This window comes from Anastrepha obliqua, chromosome 4 (genome assembly GCF_027943255.1).
Source record: "Anastrepha obliqua isolate idAnaObli1 chromosome 4, idAnaObli1_1.0, whole genome shotgun sequence".
NCBI classification, from domain to species: domain Eukaryota; kingdom Metazoa; phylum Arthropoda; class Insecta; order Diptera; family Tephritidae; genus Anastrepha; species Anastrepha obliqua.
Window position 1 is genome coordinate 36,172,476 of NC_072895.1, and position 27,633 is coordinate 36,200,108.

The 27,633-nt window shown below is 37.0% G+C and overlaps 1 protein-coding gene across 2 annotated transcripts in view; it reads right to left on the bottom strand.

Annotated features, from left to right (window-relative positions):
• The window catches only part of LOC129243985 (putative phosphatidate phosphatase), an 87,881-nt gene that overhangs the window by 56,075 nt on the left and 4,173 nt on the right, over positions 1-27,633 (bottom strand). For both annotated transcript variants that reach the window (XM_054881522.1, XM_054881523.1), the window contains exon 2: positions 13,939-14,964. In XM_054881522.1, coding sequence (XP_054737497.1) covers positions 13,939-14,344 — 406 coding nt within the window. In that variant the 5' untranslated portion in view covers positions 14,345-14,964. The remainder of the gene's footprint in view (positions 1-13,938; positions 14,965-27,633) is intronic.

Sequence of the window (27,633 nt, forward strand, 5' to 3'; positions counted from 1 at the left end):
TAAAACTAGAAATCACAAACAATGAATTTGGACTACCGGTAGTTTTCAGGTAGCGCTGCATCTTATTTGAAAAGTACAGTGCAAGGAAAGCAGCAGTAAACCCCAAACATTTAAGACCTTTGGCTTTGACAATTCTTGCATGCATATATAAATATTCATATACAGATATGTCACCATTGGTCATAATTTTTCCAAAGAAACTTGATTTCCTAAAATCTCTAAAATCGATTTAAAGTGTGGCTAAATTTCTGGTTGTTATATTAGATGATAAATTACCCTGAAAACCACATGTAGATGCAACAAGACAAAGCGCTTAGTAAGAAATAGCGTAGCAAGGCCTATGAGAACTATTGAATTTAAATTCAATAGCGTCCATAGAAACTGCTTTGGAACCAACATACTTTTATATGTGAGTATAGATTCAGAACAGAGCAAAGATGGCTACCCTCCTGAAAATTGCGTGGGTGTATCTGAGACAAAAGGTCATGCCCATCCATTATTGCGACAAATTCAGTTCACCTCGAGAAGGACTGATTACATCTTCCCAACGGTTACATTCAATAGCAATTTTGCCACTCTTTCCATCCCGGGAGGAATGGAATTAGGGGCTTTTACTAAACAACTTCGAATCTACAGTCCACGCAGATGGTTCAAAAATTGATTGAGGTGTTGGAAAAGGAATATATTCTCATAGCCTTAGAATTGAGAAATCTGTGCGTCTTCCTAATACTTGAAGTGTCTTCCAGGCGGAAGTATTGGCAATAGGGAAAGCTTGTAGGCTACTAATCGCAAATTTCTTTCTTTTAAGGGCAATATCGCAGGCACTGGATTCGGCTACAACAACCTTTAAACAGTTGGAATAAAGTAGGAACAGTCTTACCACCTTGAGCGTGATCCATAACGTTACATTAATCTGGGTCTTGGGACATCGGACCATTGAAGGTAACGAAAAACCAGATGAACTTGCAAGAGAGGGAGCTACCATGAATAATGTTCTTGCAGAATCGATATTCCCACCACTGAGTGCAATCAAGAAAGCAATCTCCTCAAAATATCTACGAACCACGGAGTGTAGATAGAGGGATCGGAACACCTGCAAATTCAACAGAACGTTATGGCCGACCTACGCCCACAAACTGTCGTCAACATTGAAACAAATATGAAACGAAGGGATGTCTGCAGACGCGCGGTAGTGATAACTGGCTTCTGGCCCATAGGAAAGCAGGCAGCTAAAATGGGCTTCCCTTACTATAACTGTAGTTGTAATCAACCGAAGAAAAACTTCTTCCTTTTCCTCTGTGAATGCCCTTCCCTATGGAAGGCGAGGATGTTAACCCTTGGCAAACCGCTTTTTGAAAACCTCGAAAAGCTGGTCGGCATAGACGTAAACAACCTTATAAGGTTTCTCAATCGCACAGACTAGATATAGTCGTGAAGGAGTAATCGTCTAACTTGGTAGCGAGGATGTGGCAACAAAATGGTGTGGAAGCACTGATTGGATTATTGGTGAATCACCACTTCAACCAACCGTGGGGTCACAGATATCCCTCTTTCAAGTAAAAATATAAGAATACATTCAAAGATGTGTAGACTTCAATATCAAGAGCAGCTGCCAGAACCGGAAATCTCTGAACTGATGACGGAGTGCCTTAGTAAGTTGAACACATGAACATGAACATGATCAAACAAGTTTGGCTTTTCTGAATACCTGAAAGAAATGAGATTCTTGATAAGCTCGCAAAGAAAAAACATTAATTCTGCAGCTCTAGCATGGGGCGCCGTCTACCCTGGCAGAAGAAGAGAAGAAAACTCAATGGCACAATATATCAGGTATGAAAAACTCCAGAGCCCTTTGGCATCTTGCAACCGGAAAAGCTTTAAGAATTACATGAGCTTATCCAAGATCAATTTGAGAATTATCACAGAAATTCTGAGGAATATTGTGTGACGAAGAGCACAAAAAAGAGGACACAAAAGCAAAATAATCCTGAATGACTATTTTTAAACTGATGCCACGATACATTCTAGCGACTTAAATTCTATACTAAAGTTGCTCTTTGAAGCAAATAGCAAACGTATGTAAGCATGTACCATATGTATGTATAGGATGCATTCGATAACACAAAAATTTGTAATATTTTTCCTAATTTTTGCAAGGCGTTCGATAACGCCAAAAAATTACCCATCACTCAAAAATTGAGAGGGAAAAATAGCAGTTCGATGTAAGAGAAGAGTACATTTTGACGGTTTGCAACTTGCAGTTTATAGTCGGAAAAATTGGGAATTTAGTACCTACCAAAAAACGTTAGTATAAAAGTATATTTACGATAATTTTTAAACAAATTTAGCTGATTTGTCATGTTTAGCTCGATAAAAAAAACTTTAACTAACTTAACAGTGTGGTTTATTGTATTTTTTGTTAGCGCAGCGTAGGTGTTTGCATACGTTAATTAAGGTGTATAGATGAAGATTCGGTTACTGTTTGAAAGCTTCCTCAGCATTTTCAACAGCTGACGCACGCGTTAACGTTATTTAGCAGTAACAATGAGAATATGCACATATGTATGTATGTACATATGTATATGGACAAATACCAGCATACATACACAAGAATCGTATGTATTAAGTATGGAGCAGCCAGATTACTTTGAATTGGTGTAGAATTCGTCACCAGCTTACTCATATCCGTATTACATAACTATTTACAGTAAAAGCTTACGATTTCATTTATTTTAAGATGTTCTCCAGAATACTGCTGCATTATTGTTGACCAAATGTGAGTTGCATGTATGCATTAAATATAACTCTAAAACCATATTTTTATACCGAATTATTAAGGAATGTTTGCACACCAATTCTAAGGGAAACGACTTCAGTTATATTTCCCGTTTTGACGTGATAACGTCTTATAATTCGATTTAACAGGCTGCACGCACGAAAAAATGTGTCGTTACCTTGCTCATTACTGTTCATTGCCGTTACCTTGCTCATACTAGTGTTACCTTGCTCATTACTGTTCATATGTAGTTACCTTGCTCATATGTAGTTACCTTGCTCATATTAGTGTTACCTTGCTCATATGTAGTTACCTTGCTCATATGTAGTTACCTTGCTCATATGTAGTTACCTTGCTCATATGTAGTTACCTTGCTCATATGTAGTTACCTTGCTCATATGTAGTTACCTTGCTCATATGTAGTTACCTTGCTCATATTAGTGTTACCTTGCTCATATGTAGTTACCTTGCTCATATGTAGTTACCTTGCTTATATGTAGTTACCTTGCTCATATGTAGTTACCTTGCTCATTGCATTGAATGAACTGCAAGCGAAAGAGCGGAAGGAACGACAAAGCAAACAAAGCAAACGAACGGCAACGTTCGACATCTTGCTCTCCCCTACTTAAGTGAGCGTATATATGTATGTATGTATATGCGCATATGTACATATATAAATTCACGTATTTGTATTGGCATATGCCTTCTTATTGATTATTATTATTTTGATTTACTTGAGAATTTCAAATAAAACCAAGTTTGTTAATAATACCTGTTGTTTTAATGTTATTATTATTATTTTTTCATTATATCTGAAGGAAAAAATGTATGGTAATATTTACCATATCTATACTAATATTATAAAGAGGAAAACTTTGTTTGTTTGGTTGTAATGAATAGGCTCAAAAACTACTGGACCGATTTTAAAAATTCTTTCACCATTCGAAAGCTACATCACGAGTAACATGGATTATATTTTATTTTGGAAATAGGGCTCGAGATATAGGTCAAAACGTGGACCCGGGTAACCTTCGGATGTGTATGTACAATATGGGTATCAAATGAAAGCTGTTGATAAGTGCTTTAATACGGGGTAATTTTCATACCTATTGATGACTAGGGTCTGGAAATATATGCCAAAACGTGGACCCGCCGTGTCTTTGCACCGAATTAAACCAAACTTACACACATTGTTAAGTAGGTATTGAAGATGATTTCCGTATAGTTTGAATACCTATTGGTAGATAGGGTCTCGAGATATAGGTCAAAACGTTGACCCGGGTAACCTTCGGATGTGTATGTACAATATGGGTATCAAATGGAAGCTGTTGGTGAATGCTTTAGTTCAGAGTATTTCCATCCGCTCCGTGACTAGGGTCTCGAGATAGAGACCAAAACGTGGACCCTAGAATGTGTTTGTACAATATGGATATCAAATGAAAGCTGTTGATAAGTGCTTTAATAGGGGGTAATTTTCATACCTATTGATGACTAGGGTCTGGAAATATATGCCAAAACGTGGACCCGCCGGGTCTTTGCACCGAATTAAACCAAACTTACACACATTGTTAAGGAGGTATTGAAGATGGTTTCCGTATTGTTTGGGTACATATTGGTAGATATGGTCTCGAGATATAGGTCAAAACGTGGACCCGGGTAACCTTTGGTTGTGTATGTACAATATGGGTATCAAATGAAAGCTGTTGATAAGTGCTTTAATACGGGGTAATTTGTTATGTTATGTTATGTTATGTTATGTTATGTTATGTTATGTTATGTTATGTTATGTTATGTTATGTTATGTTATGTTATGTTATGTTATGTTATGTTATGTTATGTTATGTTATGTTATGTTATGTTATGTTATGTTATGTTATGTTATGTTATGTTGTGTTGTGTTGTGTTGTGTTGTGTTGTGTTGTGTTATGTCATGTTATGTTATGTTATGTTATGTTATGTTATGTTATGTTATGTTATGTTATGTTATGTTATGTTATGTTATGTTATGTTATGTTATGTTATGTTATGTTATGTTATGTTATGTTATGTTATGTTATGTTATGTTATGTTATGTTATGTTATGTTATGTTAAAGTATATGTTATGTTAATGTTAACTCATTCTCTATATCCATACAAAATATGTATCAAACAAATAAAATTAAAATTTTCTTTTGAAAAATGCAACCATTCAATCAGTATTTTCTTATGACGTTATCACGTTAAACTATCGTCAGTAAACCGACTTTGCAGACAACCTCTTTTTTTTTTTTTAATTTGAAATATGATCCGCAGTATTGTCATGATGCTCTGCTCTGTGAGTAGAGTACATAAAAGTGAGCGAGTAACTTGGCCCGTAAAAGTGAAGCTTTTAGTTAGTGCTAATAATCGCAACATCGGAAGATAGTATGAGCGAGCGCAGATGTGTACATACATATAGAATAAGTGCAGAAGTGTGGTCAAGTGCTTCTGATGAACATCCGTCGGGTAGTCGTTTATAGCCTATTATAAATACATATGTGTAAATATATAAGCAAGTATGAAAAACGTCCCAATGTCGTTTCGCTGGCAACAAAATGGTGTGGAAGCACTGATTGGATTATTGGTGAATCACCACTTCAACCAACCGTGGGGTCACAGATATCCCTCTTTCAAGTAAAAATATAAGAATACATTCAAAGATGTGTAGACTTCAATATCAAGAGCAGCTGCCAGAACCGGAAATCTCTGAACTGATGACGGAGTGCCTTAGTAAGTTGAACACATGAACATGAACATGATCAAACAAGTTTGGCTTTTCTGAATACCTGAAAGAAATGAGATTCTTGATAAGCTCGCAAAGAAAAAACATTAATTCTGCAGCTCTAGCATGGGGCGCCGTCTACCCTGGCAGAAGAAGAGAAGAAAACTCAATGGCACAATATATCAGGTATGAAAAACTCCAGAGCCCTTTGGCATCTTGCAACCGGAAAAGCTTTAAGAATTACATGAGCTTATCCAAGATCAATTTGAGAATTATCACAGAAATTCTGAGGAATATTGTGTGACGAAGAGCACAAAAAAGAGGACACAAAAGCAAAATAATCCTGAATGACTATTTTTAAACTGATGCCACGATACATTCTAGCGACTTAAATCCTATACTAAAGTTGCTCTTTGAAGCAAATAGCAAACGTATGTAAGCATGTACCATATGTATGTATAGGATGCATTCGATAACACAAAAATTTGTAATATTTTTCCTAATTTTTGCAAGGCGTTCGATAACGCCAAAAAATTACCCATCACTCAAAAATTGAGAGGGAAAAATAGCAGTTCGATGTAAGAGAAGAGTACATTTTGACGGTTTGCAACTTGCAGTTTATAGTCGGAAAAATTGGGAATTTAGTACCTACCAAAAAACGTTAGTATAAAAGTATATTTACGATAATTTTTAAACAAATTTAGCTGATTTGTCATGTTTAGCTCGATAAAAAAAACTTTAACTAACTTAACAGTGTGGTTTATTGTATTTTTTGTTAGCGCAGCGTAGGTGTTTGCATACGTTAATTAAGGTGTATAGATGAAGATTCGGTTACTGTTTGAAAGCTTCCTCAGCATTTTCAACAGCTGACGCACGCGTTAACGTTATTTAGCAGTAACAATGAGAATATGCACATATGTATGTATGTATGTACATATGTATATGGACAAATACCAGCATACATACACAAGAATCGTATGTATTAAGTATGGAGCAGCCAGATTACTTTGAATTGGTGTAGAATTCGTCACCAGCTTACTCATATCCGTATTACATAACTATTTACAGTAAAAGCTTACGATTTCATTTATTTTAAGATGTTCTCCAGAATACTGCTGCATTATTGTTGACCAAATGTGAGTTGCATGTATGCATTAAATATAACTCTAAAACCATATTTTTATACCGAATTATTAAGGAATGTTTGCACACCAATTCTAAGGGAAACGACTTCAGTTATATTTCCCGTTTTTTTTTTTTAATTTGAAATATGATCCGCAGTATTGTCATGATGCTCTGCTCTGTGAGTAGAGTACATAAAAGTGAGCGAGTAACTTGGCCCGTAAAAGTGAAGCTTTTAGTTAGTGCTAATAATCGCAACATCGGAAGATAGTATGAGCGAGCGCAGATGTGTACATACATATAGAATAAGTGCAGAAGTGTGGTCAAGTGCTTCTGATGAACATCCGTCGGGTAGTCGTTTATAGCCTATTATAAATACATATGTGTAAATATATAAGCAAGTATGAAAAACGTCCCAATGTCGTTTCGCTGATTGTATGTATGCTTAAAACGGTATCACATAACGGAAATTATTCGGCATTTATTGCTGTTTTTAGTATTTTTGTAACGTGCAAATTCTTGTTCTATGCACAACGAAACAATTATAAGACCAAAAACTTTTCCTTTAAGTTTAAAAGTGTACACTGTAAGTTATTACTTTAAAGTTATTATATAGGGTTTTTCAATTGGCGCGGATCGATTTTGGCGCCCTGTGGCAGCCATTTTGTTTTGGTGACATCTGCCAAATCTTTTGTTTATTATTCAGTTGTTTATGCCAAATCATCATGGCAAGTTACACGATTGAACAGCACGTTCAAATGATAAAACTTTATTATCAAAATGAGTGTTCATTATCGCAAACGTTGCGCGCACTGCGCACATTTTTCGGTAGACGTGGTGGACCTTCCAATTTCTTATAGCCCATATTGAACCATATGGACCTAGACGACATGTGGTTCCAGCAGGACGGCGCTACGTGCCACACAGCAAAAGCCATTTTATTCCATTTCAACATCTACTCGCCCTTATTGAAAACCCCTTTATTACAACTGCTTTTGATCACCTTATCTCGTTCTCAGAGTTATTTAGTTGTCTTAGTTTAGAAAAAAAAAATATGCCGCATGAAAAAGCTTTGTCTGAATTGAGCGGGGAAAAATTTTAGCATGTAGAGAGAGAGAGGCCTTACAATGCGAGAGATTGCTTCAACATAAAAAAGAAGCAAACTTGTGGTTTTGCATTGCTTCCATTTGAAAAAAAAGTACGGATGTACCAAGAGAAGTGACAGAAAAACCAAAATTAAACACACTCTTAACCCCTTAACCTACAATGACGGGCATATGCCGCGTACGATGGTCAGGCCATAAGTAAATATTACGAGTATAGCCCGCGTACGGTGATCGCACCAGAAGTGAATATTACGTGTGCCATGGTGTGGGTTAAAACTAGATGATTAAAAAAAACAGTGCGAGCCTGTATACGATTTCGGCCCAACATCGACGAATCTAAATCGTATGTTAATTGGTTAATTTAGAAGTTGCAGATGAATATGCAAAAAGCCAAACCCAAAAGCTAGGTTACCCACACGACACAAACAGGCCAGATTGACATTTGCCAAAAAATACCTATTTTGGAAATAATAAAGGGAAAGAATAATTTTTTCCGATGAAAAAAATTTAATCTGGACCATATGGTTTCAAATCCGGATGGTTTCAAAGCGTATTGGCATAGTAGGCGGAAGAAAAAGAAGTAGAAAACGGCTCGTAATTTCGGATGGGGTTATATCATGATTTCGGCAGCCATTTGTGCCAAAGGCAAAACGCCTATACGTTTCATATCCCCCAAAACGAATAGTACTTTTTACTTTTTTTAATGATGATTTCGATGAGGAGTGGATTTTTCAACATGACAACGCAGCCGTTCATGCTTCCTTTTAAAACGGAAAAAAGGTCAGAATCGGGTGCCCAACCGAAGGTTTTAAAAAAAGTGTCAAACGGATAGTTAAAAGTTTAAATATTAAAAACATAAATTTTTAGCCCTAAACTGATAATAAAAATATAAGAAATTTAGTTGGTCTTATAATTTTACCGTGTGGTGTATTTCTTTACATCCAGATGTGAATCTCGGTTGAATCGATGACACGAATTTTTAAGTTTCATTTAACGAAAAATAGGGTTTATTTGCATCTTTAATCTATAAATAAAAAAATGTATACAAAAATGTGGCAGCTGCCGTAGCCGAATGGATTGGTGCGTGACTACCATTCGGAATTCACAGATAGAACGTAGGTTCGAATCTCGGTAAAACACCAAAATTAAGAACACAAATTTTTCTAATAGCGGTCGCTCCTCGGCAGGCAATGGCAAACCTCCGAGTGTATTTCTGTCCTCATAGAAGCCATTTGCCGTTCGGAGTCGGCTTAAAACTGTAGGTTCGGCTTAAACGCATAAAAATCACAGTTTATTTCACATCATCACATTCAGTTCAAATAGGCGTCGACGACGAAAATCTTGTAAATCTTTGTTTTTAACCCTAAAAGGCACTTCTTATAATATAATAAACAATAAATAAAAAAAGAATAATAAGGAAGCGCCATTTAGGGTTAAAAACAAAGATTTAAAAGATTTGATGTGCTTACCACCTTAACCACTATTTATTCGTACCCCTACGATTTCTTCGGAGTTCGCACTACAACAAAAACCATAAAACGCAAAATTTCATTGTACAATATTTTTTTAAATTTCGTCAAAACTTTGACCTTTTTAAGCATTTTTAGAGTTTTTCTGAATATGCTGTTTTATAGCGATCGGGTCTTGCTAGGCTTTTTCTTCTATCTTAAAAAAATGCAAATCACCTCTCACGTAGAGTAAACCCAATCTGAACCGCCTATGTGAAAACCAAGTATGAGTACCAATCCGCTACTCAGTTTGGATTATTTTCATATACTCGTACAACTGGAAGTAACAAGATTTTTTAAACAAAAAAGCTAAGGATAAAGTTTGGGTTGGCCCCTAGGAATCAACACATTACATACATCTTCCTTAAGGGTCCACACTTACTGATCTTCCATCGCCTTTTTTGATCTCCCATTAAGTGATCGGAATGGTAATACTTGAATGATGAGCTATAGTATAATAACTTGTGACCAGGCTTTAGTGACACTCCAACTAAAAACCAACTACACATTCATGAGCACCATACAATCACTGGTTGCAGTGGAAATAGTTCCATAATTCAAATAAATGGTATATTTATGATAGAAATTTTCTCTTTTGTGCTTCTTTATATAATAATAGGTTGACAGCTTTATGCGTACACACATAGGTATGCACCTACATACAAGTATTCACGTATCTCGTCAACTTTTCGAGGCAGATGTTTGAACAGCGATGAATGGGAAACCAGTTTTGACTTTTTTTTGCTTTACCTCGAAAAAGCACTATATGCTGGCCTCTACGCTAAATACACGCATACATGCACGTGGCTTGCAAGTATTTGTGGGTAGTGACGAATGCTTTCAGAATGAGCGACTTTTCACATTTTAGTACCCAGCAGGTAGTAAAGTTTGACCAAACATAATAAAGACATTTAATATTTATTTTCAATAAAGTGGGGAGATGACAGTTTATGTTCATTTGATGAAATAATTGCGATCCTCATGACGACAGCTTCTGACTCACCAACAAACCGGAAATTTTTGTGTTATATTAGTTAATTACAGAAGTAGAGAGTTGTGCTATATGAGGTTATTTTTAACATACGAAAAGGATAAAATTGATTGTATTGTATATGCGGTTGAAAAATTGCAATCGCGCATTTTATAATTGCCTTTCTGGCATTTCTATAATTGGATAGAGAGACAAGCTAATGCCGACGAGATCCAGGACAAAACTAACAGACATTTACTGGACCAGACAGTGTTTAAACAGACATACAACGACATTCATCGGGAGACCGTTACCACCTTCTTAAGCTCCCGATCATCGAATGCCGTAATCGGAGTCCAACCACCACTTACAGCAGATGAAGAGCTTCAGTTTCCCCGTGAGACCAGAGTAACACTGACATAAATACGTTCTGGATATTTTAGCAGGTTAAACTCCTACTTATCCAGAATTGACCCCGACATACCAAACCACGCCTAACCCTCTGGACCCAACCTGTCGAAATAGCAAGTTTCCTGGGCCCACCTTTAGATGAGCTAGACGAAGACGACCGGTGATATACCCTACACTGACGGGGCTTGCTACAACAACAACAACAAGCTAATGCTAATTTATCGATTCACTAATCTAAACAGGTTGACCGCCGTGGCCGAATGGGTTGGTGCGTGACTACCATTCGGAATTCAGAGAGAGAACGTCGGTTCGAATCTGGGTGAAAGATCAAAAAATTAAGAAAAAGTTTTTTCTAAAAGCGGTCGCCCCTCGGCAGGCAATGGCAAACCTCCGAGTGTAGTTCTGCTATGAAAAAGCTCCTCATAAAAAATATTTGCCGTTCGGAGTCGGTTTGAAACTGTAAGTCCCTCCATTTGTGGAACAGCATCAAGACGCACACCACAAATAGGAGGAGGAGCTCGGCCAAACACCCAAAAAGGGTGTACGCGCCAATTATATATATATATATAATCTAAACATAGCCCAACCGGAAAGTCAACGCAAGACTACTAAAAAAACTATTAAGAAATTAAACTTGCTAAATCCCGATATTTCTCATTTCTCTAGCAATGAGAACACTGCAACCCTATTATTTCAGTCCTTCACACACCATATTAACCCAGCAGCATCTAGCATAGGTTCAGCAAAGTGTGTATCACTATCAGCACATTTAACCCCTTGAACTACAATTTATTTTCAATCAGGAAGACAATTTAATTTTCTTAGTTTTAAGAGGAGGGATTGTATGTTGCTCACATAATTTTATAATTAAAAATAATATTTGTTTTACACACAAAAACATAATTAGTGTAAAAAGCCCTTAAACAATATTTCTTCCAGCATTCATAAAGATGTGGGATTTTCACCTAATCTTCGAAGACCTGTAGCATTTGCACTCGGAAATTCTGTAAATAGGTGTATTTTTGGAGCATTATCTATCTGTTCCCAATTCCACTCTTCCGAAGATATTCCTACATTGTTCGAAAGTTCGTTTTCACTGAAGTGTATCCTTCGTGGCGCTTAGTCTCCGCACACGTTTTCGAATAGGTGCAGCTACATCACTATCAGCACTGCTATCGCTATCACAGCTAACTCTTTCCTTATCGGCCTTATCCTTCTTCATCTGACTGCTCATTTTCACTATCATTACCACTCTCGCATAAAAAATCGAGCACGCTTTGAGGCACATCTGGTAATATTCCCACACCTTATATCTGTATTTATTATACTCCCCTCCCTAAATAAATATAATTAATTCTATAGACGGTTTTCACTAGTCAAATAACCGATATTGTACTTCATTTGTATGTCGTGCCGTTCATTTACTTGACACGATACTGACTGCATAGATTTCTACAAATTATACTCTAACGGTTCTTAGAAGCATGCATACAAATTTATCAAAGCAATAGACTCGAAATGACTTGCGTATTCTTTTCGCATAAAAAGTATCAACCCTCAATGATTTCTGGCGAGTGCAGCTCGTCATTGTCAGTTTGCCCAAGAAAGTTCAAGTTAAACTCGTCATTTCAGTTCAAGGGTTAATGTCATAAAAATCAACAAATCGTACCTAAGCTAATAACGTACATTTGTTAAAAGCAAGTTTCCCGCTTCTTCACTGTCCGAAGCTTTACACTCCCATTCGGCTACGGCGGCCTAGACCAATTGCAAATAAGCCCAACAGCTCTTCGAGGACGTACTATTCTTCTCATCACATACAAACACATACGTTCATTTGGTTGATGGGGACCACTAATAAGCAGTGGACGAAGCTATAGACCCGCACTTAAAAAAGCCATGTGGTATCTTCTTATGCTGCAAGAACGTTGATACCTACGTCCACAATGTAGTAACAAGCGCAATATAATCTTCTATAAAAAGCGTTTGTCAGGTTGCTATCTCAGCCAACCTCATCAAGCACCTGACTGCTGGAAGCTAAGCCATCTTTTAGATATATCGAAGCCCAAAAAGTATCTTCTTCTTCTTGATTGGCACGATAAGCCCTTAAGCGATTTTGGCCGAGTTTCACAAAGCGAACCAGTTGTTTCTTTCTCGTGCTAACCGGCGCCAATTGGGAGACATTCCTCTTCCTCTGCTACCACCAGCTGGTACCGCATAAAATACTTTCAGAGCCGGAGCGTTTGTATACATTCGGACAACATGACCCAGCCAACGAAACAGCTGGATCTTTATTCGGTGCACTATGTCTATTTCGTCGTAAAGCTCATATAACTCATTGTCCCATCGCCTACGATACTCACTGTCGCCAACATGCAAAGGTCTAAAAATCTTACGCAGAATCTTTCTCTCAGGCAATCCAAGGAACGCTCATCGGATGTTGTCATCGTCCAATCTTCTGCGTCATACGATACGCCCCAAAAGTATCATCGATAGGCAATCAACTACATTTACTTGAAAACAATTAACACAAATTCCTGCCCCATGAATGTCGTGATCGGGGATCTACCTTTTATCAGAGGTGACGAAAAGCTAAGATGCCTTGTAAAAGCTGCCTAACAATGGCGCGATAACGTTTTCGACATTGCAGCAGATAAGCCCCAGCATATCAAACGCTGTACAGTTAGTATGTGAAGAAGTCCCTCACAATATTAATCACCAAGTCACGTGCTTATTCACACCAATTTGATTAGATTATTACCACAACAATAACGACGAGGATTTGTTCGATATGCTATCATATTAAAATGGTAATGTCTCTACCTTAATCTTATAATTCAATTTCAAAAAAAAAAAAAGAACTTAGTTTTTCTATATCTGCAATTGACAAATCCTATCACAATACGAGTATAGTGAATAATTACAGATTTCCCGTTGTAGAATAATTCGACAGTTAACCGAATAATGCACGCATTCGCCAGTGTTCAATGCAAGGTAGCCGCCCGCATGCATACATACATATGTGCACTTATACAATTATATATTATCTATATTTAGACGCGATTTGAGTCATAAATACATTCATTCAAGCAGCTGAGACTTGTGCGTACAAATGCATGCCGTATACTATTACTATTATTTTAACAGGTTGTTGTTTGCAGTCTGCCTACTCAGATTAATACACTCATAAAAACAAGTATGCATACAGATTCGATTGGCCAGCATTTACGTAAGATTTTTTTGGTTTTTTTTTTTGTTATTGTTTTTACAGAACTGTTGTCAGCCAGCTTATTTCGTAGAAACTTACCGCAGAGCAGAATGAACACATCCAATACCACCCGATGTAAGACTCTTTTGTTGTGATCCATTATGATTGTTTTAGAAACGTGTTCGCGCGACGATTCCTCGGTGGTATCGTCACCCACACGTACTTCAACGTTGTTGTTATTCAAATTTGCAATTGCCACTGTGGCTGTTGTTGTAACAGTGGTTTTGCTTGTGTTACCACTATTGTTGCTATTGTCGTTGTCGTTACTGCAGCTGCAATTGCTGCTGCTACTATTGTTGCAGTTGTGATTTAGATTGCAATAACGTTTTTCCACGTCACGCGATTTTATTAACAACAACGGAGACGACGACGACACGTCTGCACTATTTTGACTTTCCGGTCGACAAAACAGTGTTGTTTCACAAGCGGTTGAATCGTTACTCATTTTGGCAGTAGTTGAGTTTTACATTAAAAGCACTCTCGGTATGACAACGCAAAAGAGGGCGAAGCAATGCAAAAGAGGGAACGTGAGAATGCGCCAAGAAAAAGCTTTTACCCCCCTATTGGCCTACGTTGCTTTCTCAGTATCCACACCACATACGAGTGCGAGTACAAATACTGGGCAAATTAGACGGGAGAGCAATAACGAGCGTCTTTCGTAAAGCCTATGTACGTACATATGTACACATATGGAACATAAATGTACATCAACACATGGAGGAGGCTTTAATATTCGTATGCGAACACGTTTTTCACTTTTTATCGTTTACTTGTTTTGCTCAGACTACGAGACTGCGTTTGTTGTTTATTCGAATTTCATTGCATATTCACTTGATTAAACACACTTAAGAACATCGAGAGACACTAAGTTAAGAACAGGGAAATTTTTCTGTTGAGATTTTGTTAAGAAAAGCTTTCTCTTTCCTCTCTCTCTACACGTCACGCTCGATAGGAAAGTGGGGATGACTCAAACGTTTTAAATTTTTTAGTTAGTTGTTCATTGCGGGTTCACTGCTTTATTTTTACGCTACTGATTGAGTTCGTCGATTGCATAGCTTTTAAAATCTGAAAAGAGAATTAAAACAACGTTAATAATAACTTGCAAATAATGAGAGATAAGTAGGAAAACAATAGGATTAAAATCAATGGAGTTAATGAATTGGCCAAATTTGGTTTTGGCTTATATTTAGCGAGATATTCAGTAGTCCCCTAGATCTATGACACATTTCTATTTACGAATATTTCAATTGAATGATCTAAAAAGGAGTTTCTTTTGAAAATTAAAATACAATAAACAAAAATAACTTTTTCGGATTACTAAAGCTTTCTTAGAAAGTTCGCATTACATATGAGGTAACCTGTCAACTTAATTTTCCAGACCACCTGGAATCGTGAAAACTAATCTTAACTTTGGAGTTCTACCACTGGCGCAGGTTAGGACAAAAGATCCTTCCTCCCTCACGAAGAGGGATAAGGATCGTATTAAGAAGGATAAAGAAGCCGTGGCATACTTCGAAGCAAATAGCACAATTACCTGCGTAAGCCTAGCAAAATTGGTACGGCCCAGGTTCACAGAATCCGGTGAAACTCGTAATATCGGACCCCCATTCCTTTTCGAATGGCAGTAAGATACCCTCCAACATTGATATAGAAGAATAAGTTTACGGCCTTTTAGAAATCTTAGGAATTAATATCGGGTAAAACAGTATAAGTAGAATTCCAGAACTCACATCGACCGGTAGAAATTTTATGGCAAATGTTACCATTAATGAGGCTCTTGACGGTTTGACAAAAGCTTCAAAAATCCTACACTGTAATTAGACGCCGAATCAAACCTAAACTAGACAAATGGTTTCAACAACTACATACAGTGACTCAATAAAGAAGTCGGACACCTAAGTGATACGGTTTTAAATCAAAAAATATATATTCAAAGACAAATCTAATCCGTTTATGTTACACAATTAACAAAGGGCGCTCGGGCGGTTCGTATGCTACGTAGGCAACAGCAAATCGATATATTGAAAGCTGCTATGACGGCTGAAGAACTATTATATGGCCCAGGAATAGATGAAACAGTGAAAGTAATTAAATAATTCGTATAACTCTACATACATAAATCGATAGCAAAACTTTAAATGCGTTTTTCTCAAAACTATGTTTTTTGAACTGGTGATCACTGGAACTAAAAAACCGCTTGGTAGATTTCTATAAAATTTGTACTGCTTTTGAAAACCATAAACAACTTTTTTCCCAAAAATTTCGATTTTTTTTAAACAATTAATTGTCGGTTTTTTCTCGAAAATCTGAAAAATATTTCCTGAGGCCACCAATTTGGAAAAAAGCTTCGATCAGGCCCAAGATTATCTATTAATGAAACTAATCTCTCTTGTCCGATTGATTTTAGATGAATCTCCAAGGACTTGTGATGATCGCCGCAAGGGACTTCTGGAGAAACGGGCTCCCAACAAACAGCGATAACTTTTACCAGCGATAAGACTCGTTTCTGTATAAAGGTAACACATGAGCTGAAAAGTCCCGGGCCCTAACACATAGATGGCACTAGTTTTATTGTATTCCCCTCTTTTTCAATCAGAACTAACCTTAAAAAGGCAGCTGTTGAAATTTCTTGATATTCTATTCATTAGTTCGTGAGTTATTGCGCTAAGATTGGCGCTACTTTTGTTATTTTCAAAACAATGAATCAAAAAGAATTTCGTGTTTTAATTTTACACAGCTTCTTTGAAAAGTGTTATGGCGACTCCGCTCCATCAGAAACAACAACAAAGCAATGATTTTCTGGCATCAAACGTGTCGTAGAGACATCGATGATGCACAACGCAGTGGACGCCCAAATGAGCTGAACACCAGAAAACATCAAAAATAGCCACCAAATGTTTTTGAATGATCACACAAACTGCGATAACTTTTACAATTATTATTTGTTTATTTTTTTTTAAATTTCGCTAAAGTCAAATCGAAATATGATGTGATAATGCTATGTTCTATTTTTGTTTTTCGGGCCTCTGACTACCCTTAACCCCTTAAGAAAAAACAATATAATTAATATTTAGTCGGGAAGCCTTTATTTTTCTCACAGCATTCAGTCTTCTTCGCATGGATTCGACCAACTTCTTTTATGTTAAGGCTCTATTTTCCTCCACTCTTCTTTAATAGCATCTTCTAGGTCTTTCTTGTTTCTAATAACAAGCTTTATCAAGGCAGTTGTGCATATGCCATAGACGAATATCAAGTGCCTCATGCGTGGGATGTGGACTTTGGACCAAATTTTCTTTCATAATTGTTAAGTATTGTTTGTGGTCCATATTGCCTTCAATGAGGCACATTTTTCCAGTACCAGCAGCGATAACACAACCCCATACCATTACCGACCCGCCCCCATGATTAACTGTCGGACGTAAGTTTTTTTCCAGCAACTCTTCATTAGGTCTTCTCTACACAAATGTATGATTGTCCATCTGACCTAAATATGTTAAACTTGCTTTTATCTGCAAATAAAACGTGCTTTCAGAACTCGAAATCCTTATCCCTATGACTCTTTACGAATATTATTCCGGTTAATCTCGTTGATGAAAGGTTTTTTTGCATTCAAAAAAGAGAATGACCCAAGAACCACAAATGTGACATTAAGGTTACGAATTTAGATCCAATTCAACTATAGCCAGAAATCTCTGTACATCTTTTCCAGCCTGGAAAATATTGCTAACATCCAGATAGGAAATCTGGTGCGTCCCCCAGACATACCATCTCACAATTTTGAATATCAAAATGAGAAAAATTTTACGAATTTTGAAAGAAGGCCAAAATGATGCGATTTCAAGCAATTCAATAAAGAATCAAAGTTTGTTGACATTAAATATAAATTATGCTTCATTTTGGTGAAAAGAATTCGCACTAATTCGCAGTTTTACGCCCAATGCTTTAATAGCAGTTGTTCATAATGTTAAGCCAAGAGAAATCGATTTGAGTATAAATTGAGATAAAAAGTAGCTTCCTTACAGAAAAGCCCACAGTTTCTTCAGTTGGAAATAACTCTTGATTTTTATATGTACTTGCATGGGTAATTATCCCCAACGATGAAACTTATAATGTAACTATTATATTTGATTACATACCAATAACCGTCGTGGGTAATCACAACTTGTAAGCCGCGAACTCGTTGCATTCTTTCATGTACGTAGCCAATTCGTGTGGCTGCTCGCATGCATACAAACCTATGTATTTATGTGTGCCTACACTTATATATATATTTGAAGATGTATTTCGTGGAGGTACATTCATATGAAAATATACGTATGTATGTGTTTCACTTTTAGAGTTTTTTTGAGCACAACACAAACATATTTCGTGAAAAAAATGTACATATTTTTAAGATAAGTCCTAAATATTGGAAGTAAGAACATTTTTTTCATGTAAAAAGACGTTTTAATTTTCAGGAGAGTCTCTTCTTAACTCACATACATCCAATAGAGCTGTCAAACTATTGCCGCTAGTATCAATACTGGGTGTTATTTTATGATGTATCGATGGTTTTATGACGCTTGATTTCAATTTTTTTTAATTCTTGATCACTTTGAACAACGATTTTTATTGTATGCATTTCAAGGCAGATGGAGACCCGTTTCTTTATTGAAAGGTAACATATGGGCTGAAAAGTCCAGGGCCCTAACACATAGATATCACTAGTTTTATCGCATTCACCTCTTTTTCAGCTAGAACTAATCTTAAGAAGACAGCTGTTAAAATTTTATGATATTCCATTAATTAGTTCGTGAGTTATTGCATTTAGATTGGCGCTACTTTTGTTATTTTCAAAACAATGAATCAAAAAGAATTTCGTGTTTTAATTTTACACTGCTTCTTGATGGGGAAAAATACCGTTCAAGCGAAGCAATGGCTTGAAAAGTTGTATGGGGACTCCGCTCCATCAGAAACAACAACAAGGCAATGGTTTGCTGACTTCAAATATGTCGTAGAGACACCGATGATACACAACGCAGTGGTCAACCAAATGAGGCGACAACACCAGAAAACATCAAAAGAATCCACAAAATCGTTTTGAATGATCGAAAAGTGAAGATATAAAAAAAAAACGCGTTGGCTTTATATTGCATGAGCATTTGGCTATGGGAAAGCTGTGTTCACTGGCAAAACTATAAGTACATGAATTGAATTTCCAATTGCTCCCACATCCTCTGTATGCGCTAAAATTTTTTTTGAGCACGGTAAAGTTTTTTTTTTTTAATTTTCCACAACGGCATCGCAAAGTATGTACTATTCTTCAGCTTTAAAATCCATTTTTAAAAATATTTTTACGATTAATATAAAAAAGTTATTCTATTTTGAATTGGAAACTTTTAGATATGCCAATTCAACCTTTCTAACTCTCTAACGCCCCTGCAAAAGGCGAATTCAAAATAGTATAACTTTTTTTATATTAATCGCAAAAATATTTTTAAAAATGGATTTTAAAGCTGAAGAGTAGTAGTAGTTTTAAAAATGGCCAAAATCTGCATTTTTTTGACTATTTAACCTCAAATTGCCAAAAATCCTGACGTGCTGGAGCATTTTCAAGGTCATATTCGTTTTCAGCATAAAAAACCTTCAAGAAACACCCATAGCCGTTTTAGAAACTGTACCTCGCAGGACTGTGTTATTATTACGGCATGCTCGTAATTTACAATTAAATTCAATAAATTAGAACTTAGGTGAAATGCTTGAAGTAACAGTCTGGCATTCCTCAAGTAGAACTTAATCCATTCACAAATTTGTTTTGCACAAAGTTTCTAATATTCTCTATTTTTTGCAAGATATCTTGATTGACTCATTGATTTATTAATTTCGTTGTAAATAATTCTTCGCAACGTTGCATTCGGTCACCCTATTCGCCGTGGTCCTTGTGGACTCCATTCCAGCACTACGTTGCACCACATCAGTGCTCTTTCTTAATGTATGACCCACCCACCCATACTTTTTTTCTTAGATTTCCGTTTCCAACGGCATTTTCTGAGTGCGCTGACATAAGTGTTCATGCGAAACCCTCGTGGGCTACCATATTCCCAGAATATGCATGAGGCATATATTAACAAAAGTTTGTAGCTTTCCTACAAGCCAGTGCTGAGTACATCAAAAATTCCTTTATTCCTTTATCAGTCTGTGCTGATGAGTTTATGATAAGAGAAATGAGTAGTTTTGGCCATCAGCGCTGATTACTTTCTTATAACAAAAATGAGAAATTTGATTATTAGTGCTGAGAAGTTTGTGGTGACAACAATGATGAGTTTAGTTGTCAGCAGTTATTACATTGTAAGAATATAAATGCTTAGTTGCCTTGCCTTTAGAGCATAGTAGATATATTTCTCAGTTATAAGAAATCGCTATTGGTAAAAGAGAGATAGGATATCACACCGACAAGGGGAAACTATCAGAACTTCCCCATGGCTAGAACGAAAATGTGTAATTTAATGAGGATAGTGATGATAATAATATGAGTTCTTATATGATAGTCAATTGTCTTATAGGGTTGCTGACGTTTGTCTTTGTCGTAGACCAGGTCTCGCATCCGTACAACAAAATAGATTTAACGCAAGCATTAAAAACCTGGATTTTTGTGAGAAAGAGTACTGAATTTGATCTCCACAGTTTACCCAGCTGTGCAAATACATTTTTGGCCTTTCTAAGGCGTAGTTTAATGTCTACTGCAGTTCCTCCGCCAACGCCGACATTGCTTCCTATTTTCCATATTCAAAGTTCTCTATCTCTTCTAGAATATTACCCGCTATGCACAGGCTGGCTTCATTGCTTGCATTTACCCTAATTGTTTTTATCTTCGCTCTCTTAATGTTTGAGTCGACTTTTCTTTATTCTGCACTGAATTTGTCGCTGGCGGTCTGCATATCTGAATTCTTGTTTGCAAAAAGTACAACATCGTATGCATATGTATCTACTCTAAATATTCTAACTTTTGACTGAGATTCAAATTTATGCCGATTGCGTTCTCATCTAGCACTTCGAGATTGCATCTAGAACGGTGATAAAGAGCAAAAGGGAGAGAGCACACCCTTGGCAAACTCCACTATGGGACTCAAAGCTTTCGCTTAACACACCGCCATTTAATACTCGACATTTTATTCCATCATAACTATTTTTAACAATGCAGGTATTCCTCTTGCGTTGAGTACCCTCCATATGCATTCCCTATTTAGATCATCGAAAGCCTTTTCATAGTCTACGAACTCTATGAACTTTAAATACATCGCCGAATTGAATTCTGATCTGATTGTTCTGTAATTATTCGCACAGTATTTATTTGCTCGACACAAGATTGTTCAGGTCTGAAACCTGCTTGCGTGCCACGAATTGAGCTGGTTAATATTTCTGATATCCTCTCTAAATTTATTTTGTTAAATGTTTCACACAACTGCCTGTAGTAAAGAGATACCTCTCCAATCGCTGCATTTTCTCTTGTATCTTTCGGTAGCTTCACTAATATCGACTCCTTCCATTCATCCGGAAATCTTTCCTCTTCATATACTTTATGAGAAAGTTGGTGTAAATTTTGGTCATCGTTATTGAGTCGGCTTTGAAGCACCCAACAGGCAGTCAATCGTTTCCTGTTGCTTTTCGATTTTTCATGGTTGTTATTGCATAAGGCCTGCATTGTTATAGTTGTAAAATATCTTATTTCGTATTTGTCCATGATTCAATGATAAAAGGTTTGTTAAGTAAGCAGCTTTCTCGTTCTCTCTTGACAAATCGGCTCCCTTAGCAAGACACTGGGTTGCTAGCTCTAGAAATTTTGAGTAAATGTGGAAGAAAAGTAAAATTTGTACAAAAACATTTCAGTTTCAAAATGGTCTGCTTACGAGCAACAACTCGTTAAATAGTTTTCATCGGTATGTTCAGGACCATGGTAGTATAACATGAAATACATACCGCTTAAGACAGGACAAGATAAAGTAATTGACGCAATCTGAGATTGATGAGTGGAGAATTGAAAAAGCTTTATTTCTGTGGTGATTTAGATGGAATTCATGTTTTGCAAAGAGCTAGCGTTTGCTAAAGAGTTACGGCAGGGAGAATAATTGGAAAGTCCCGACGCAATCGATAACATTGCATACCTCATTATAAAAAAGTTGAGATTGACAGAACTTATTTCCAATGAGCCCACCTTCCAATGGACCCGATTTACACGAGGAGACATCTGGAAGGGAAACATTTTGTTCAAGGGCGAAGGACGGTCGGGGAAGAGAGAAGGGATTTTGTCTCCCGTACTCGGCGACACGCTTTGCTCTTCTTATTCGTATTTCCAATCTTTCCAATTTTTGACAGTTGCTTCATTCGTTTTCTTCTTTTTTGGGAGAAGGTTCTGAGTTATGTGTTGGTTTTCAACCAAACGGAAGATAACAAAGATGACAAACATCCGAACACTGCTTGGGAAATGCACGATTATTTTTGCTAGTAAAGTAGGTATAATTTAAAATATATTATGGGGCATGTTTATGTTGAATTCTAATTTTCCTCGCATTTCTAGTTACTCAAGTTAATTTTAAGTTAATTATTTACATATGAAGTATTTTTAATTTAATTTTTTTTATTCAAGTATAGGAATTTATAAATATATTTCAATAAAAAAACAACAAATTATTTATTATTTAACCAGTTTGCATTTTTCATTCATATATTTAAGAAACTGTTGTCGAACGCTCTCTGCTTTACATGTAAGCGCGTGCTAGAATACATCCGAACCAGACGATGCTAAAGTGTTAAATGTCAAAATGTCGCGGAAACATTTTTGCCCGTGTGAACGCGAATGAAACTTCAAAAGAGAATTTCCAGTGTCTCCCTTCCAGATGTCTCCTCGTGTAAATCGGGTCATGGATGGATGAAGTGTCCAGAGAAGGCTTAGCAAAGCACAGTACCAGCATGAAAAAGCTTCTCATAAAAAACCATCTAACGCGCGCTACAAATAGGAGGAGGATCTCGGCGAAACACCTAACAGAATTGTACGCGCCAATTATTTATTTGAAATAATTTCTTGTTTTAATATTAGACTTGGCAATTTCCGCTAATAACTTCTATCTATTATTATTTATATTCAAATATTAATTAAAATTTATTTTCTTAACCGTTCGCAGTTTGTTTCCATTTAAGTAACAAAATACTTTTTTGCTACCATTTTTACCAAAAAGGATTTAATTTTTTCCACTTTAAGCACCTTCTTAAATGCAACCTTTTGCATGTCGAATGTCACTAGTGAGCAAACCTTTAATAATTAAATCATTTTATTTGTCTACATTTTTGATTCACGGTGACGAGAAGTCAATTACAGCCACTGCCGCGTTTGGCAAGGCATTTTTTTTTTTTTTTGTAACTCTCGTTTTCAGTTGGGTCTGAACGAATTTGCAGCTAGGCGGGTAAATTAGAAATGACCTGCGGCTAACCTTGAAGCCTAAAACCGTTGATGCGCAAATTTTTCCCAAAACAAAAATTGTGTTATTGTTCGATAGTATCGATGGTTTGACAGCTCCAATGCGTATCCAATTTTTGACTAATACGATTTTTCATTTATAATATCGAAGTGCCTTTCAATTTCTTCAAAATTGTACACATTCACTTGTTTTTTAATCAAAACCAGAATTGCACAGAATTGCAGCGAATAGCGGGTAACGCGTTGACGTGTACCCGCTGTCTAATTAAAATACATTTAATCGCTTGAAATAGCATGGATTTGTAGCGGGGGCAGATTTATTGCCGTCCGTTATTTTTACGACGCAAAATAATTTGATTTATTTCTATTTTCTCCGACGGGTTGAAGACTCAGGGTTGCTTTTCTGGTTACTTGATGACAATTAATTTGTTTACAAGCAACAGCAGGCAAATAATAAGCAAATATTTATTCGATTTGCACAAGAAAATCCACAAAATATCAATAATTTAGAAAAAAATTAATTTTATTGTAACCACAAAATGTCAGCTGAAAGCCGGTCCGTCCCAACTGTGTTTAATCGACCGAATTTTCCGACGGAAGTGGATTAGCTGGTGGCCACCCGTCAACCCGTTACCCGATGACCCGCTGCAATACTGTTCCAGGCCTTAAACGCTCCGAACATATAAATAAATTGAAATTCCTTTTCATTTGTCAGATTTAACAGCAGCTTTAGTGGCAGCTGCTCGTCACTCCAACTATGGAGCTGCCTCTAAGCGAAAAGCCGACTCTAACTCGACTTCTTCTTCTTAATTGGCGCGATAACCGCTTACGCGATTTTGGCCGAGGTTAACAAAGCGCGTCAGTCGTCTCTTTCTCGTGCTAACCGGCGCCAATTGGGCACACCAAGTGAAGCCAAGTCCTTCTCCACCTGATCTTCCCAACGTAGAGGAGGCCTTCCTCTTCCTCTGCTACCACCAGCTGATACTGCATCGAATACTTTCAAAGCCGGAGCGTTTGAATCCATTCGGACGACATGATCCAGCCAACGTAGCCGCTGGATCTTTATTCGCTGCGCTATGTCTATGTCGTCGTAAAGCTCATACAGCTCATCGTTCCATCGCCTGCGATATTCGCCGTTGCCAACGTACAAAGGTCCAAAAATCTTCCGCAGAATCTTTCTCTCAAACACTCCAAGCTTCGATGTTATCACCGTTCGATGTTATCACCATCCACGCTTCTGCGCCACACGTTAGGACGGGCATGATGAGAGTCTTGTAGAGTGTTGGTTTTGTTCGTCGAGAAAGGACTTTACTGCTGAGTTTCCTACTTAGCCGAAAGTAGCACTTGTTGGCAAGAGAGATTCAACGTTAGATTTAAAGGCTGACATTGACTCGACTATAACTGAGATAAAGTACAATTTTAACCAGGCAAACACCAACTTTTCTGGAGTCGGCTTTAAGTCGACTATTATTATGCGCCCATGATTTTTTAGAAGACCGAATCTCAATGCCTGCAACTGTATTTGTTAGTAATTATGTATGGGCGTATGCATGTGCAAGCGCTACTTTCTTGCTCTTAAGCATACTTGAAATCTAAAGTTCAATGTTGTTTACATTTTTTACGACATTATAAACACAGAGCATTTTTCTGCAATGCCTACATTGCTATTAAACCATTTCAATTTTAAGTACGTACTTTGCGAGGTATGATTACAGTAGCCCGTCGAGAAGCGGGCAAACGCACATACAGTCTGCTGAATAGCAACTTATTTTTTACGATCTCTAGTTTGAGGCAAGGCGAATCTATGCAAGTTAGTGGCACTAGAGCAGCTGATTTTTTTTTCTTTCTTGCGCTTCGGTATTTGAAATGCCAAAGTGCCCTGTTTCTTTGTTGTTACCTTGTTGCTGTGTGTGTAGTCTCACTGAAAATACCAAATTGCATAACCAGCAAACATGTAAATGTTGTTGTTGCTCTAGTGCCACCACCTTGTGTGATATAGGCCTTAGTTTGAGTTGTAAGATATTTTCAGTTTGTAAGTAAAAGGATTTCGTTTGCCTGTCCGATTTCATGACGAAAATGTGAATGCAAAAATAACGCATTTTAAATCACAACCACTTTCACGCTTTGGAAATCGCGAAACGATAATAATTAGTAGATATTTGGCAGATTTTCAACTGATTTGCATTTTTAATTGTTTTTTTTTTACAAAATTTATCAACTGAAAAGAATGAAGAATTTTCTAAAAAGCTTAAAAGCGCAAAGGAAAGGCCGCCGTAGACGAATGGGTTGGCGCGTGACTGCCATTCGGAAGAATCTCCGTGAATGATAGAAAAAGTTTTCTCTAATATCGGTCACCCCTCGGCAGGCAATGGCCAACTTCTGAGAGTATTTTTGCCATAAAAAAGGTCCTCATAAAAACCCATTTGCCATTCGGAGTCGGCTTAAAACTTTAGGCCTCTCCATTTGTGGAACAACACCAAACTGTAAGTAATTAACAAAAATTTAACAAATTTCAAAAATTATCATCAAAATTTTGAACTTTTTGAGCAGAATATTTTGAGAACTTCTGGGTATTCAGTTCAATTTTCCTATAATAAAGTGCAAGTTTGAAATCGCTGAAAAATCGTAATGATTTTTAAAATTTTTTTGTTTTTGCATACGATGTTGGAAATTTTCTTCATAATATATAAAGCACATCTAATTTTGTAAAATGATAATGTGTCTTAATTATGTGAGCACGAGTGTATGTAGATCCCAGACAGTTAAATCCTTTCCATCCGGATTTTGGTAATTATACTCATCGCCAACTCATGTGCCATTTGCTATCGCTTCGATCGATACTTATCTTTTGAAAAGAGTCCATGGTAAATTGTTGAGTATAGGCAACTATCGTATAGGAAAATATCAGTTTCAAAGGACTAGTTTGGCATCATTTCTAAATCATTCTAAAAATTATTTGGCCTTTTCTAGTTTATTTTATACCTATATTATATTCGTATACATATACATACATACATACATACATGCACAATTGGCGCCTACATTTTTCGTTTAGTATTTTAGCAGAGGTTTTCCTGTTTATAATTTCACTCGTTGTTACCTCCGAACGGCGTTCAGTATAGAGATTTGCCGTTCATTTTCAACATTTAATGCCAATGCCCACAATGAAAGCTAATTAGGGATTTTAATTTCACAAAAAAAATTAGAATACTTCTTCTGGGCAAAATCCTTAGAGTGCACGCAAGAAGGAAGCATATGGAAGCAAACATTTTATATTTAATTATTTTGTATGCGCAATTTAGTTTTGAATAGCTTTTTTGTTAAATAAAAAAAGTTATTTTGAGCGATGGAAATCTTTATTTTAACCTTTACGCGCTCCATTGCTTGACTGTTCTGTGATTTAGGTTTGCGCACTGCCCCGGGCTGTCGAAGAAAGGAGCACCCAGTGACCTTAATCGTCTAGCTGCCAAATCCGGACATTTGAAGAGAAAGTGCTCAACAGTCTCCTTCTTCTTCTGCAATGGGGTTTAAATGGTAACCCTAGCTTTAGTTGGGGTTTAAATGGTAACCCTAGCGGTAGTTTAAAGGAGACACATAAATTGGCCAATAAACTAGCCCTAGGGTGCAGTAAACTGCTACAACAACAACAACAACAGAGGTACAAGCTTTGGGGCAGATTTTCCCCTCGATCCAATTCTGCCTATTTGGAAAGATTGCCCAGGCACGACCCTCAAACTCTAGTTTACGGATAGAGAGATCTGTTCGAAGTTCGGAGAAATACGGTGTTAACTGCCCAAAAATGCTACCATGTCCCTTGAGAGATTGCCTCCAGAGGCCAACCTCCTTTAACCTGATTGCACTCTGCGATGGAAATAACGTAAAAGTCGATGGGAAGTACATAAGTGCAAAACGACATTCAGGGCAACACTGGGGCAAGTTTTACAAGCTTCGGTGATGCCAATGCATGCAATTCTTTGCAACCTCCCCAGTTTAGTGATATTGTAGCCCTTCCGAAGAGCTTCCCACCAAACCAGGCATCCGTAAAAATTGGCAAAACCACTGCGTTGTACATCCACAGCACGTCCTAATGTATGGCGCAGAAGCGTGGACGATGACAACATCCGATGAGCTACGCTTGGAGTGTTTGAGCGATAGATTCTGCGCAAGATTGTTGGACCTTTGGACGTTGGCAACGGCGAATATCGCAGGCGATGGCACGATGAGCTGTATGAACTTAACCCCAAACTGGTAAAACAATAAATTCTAAATATTATTGTAACTGT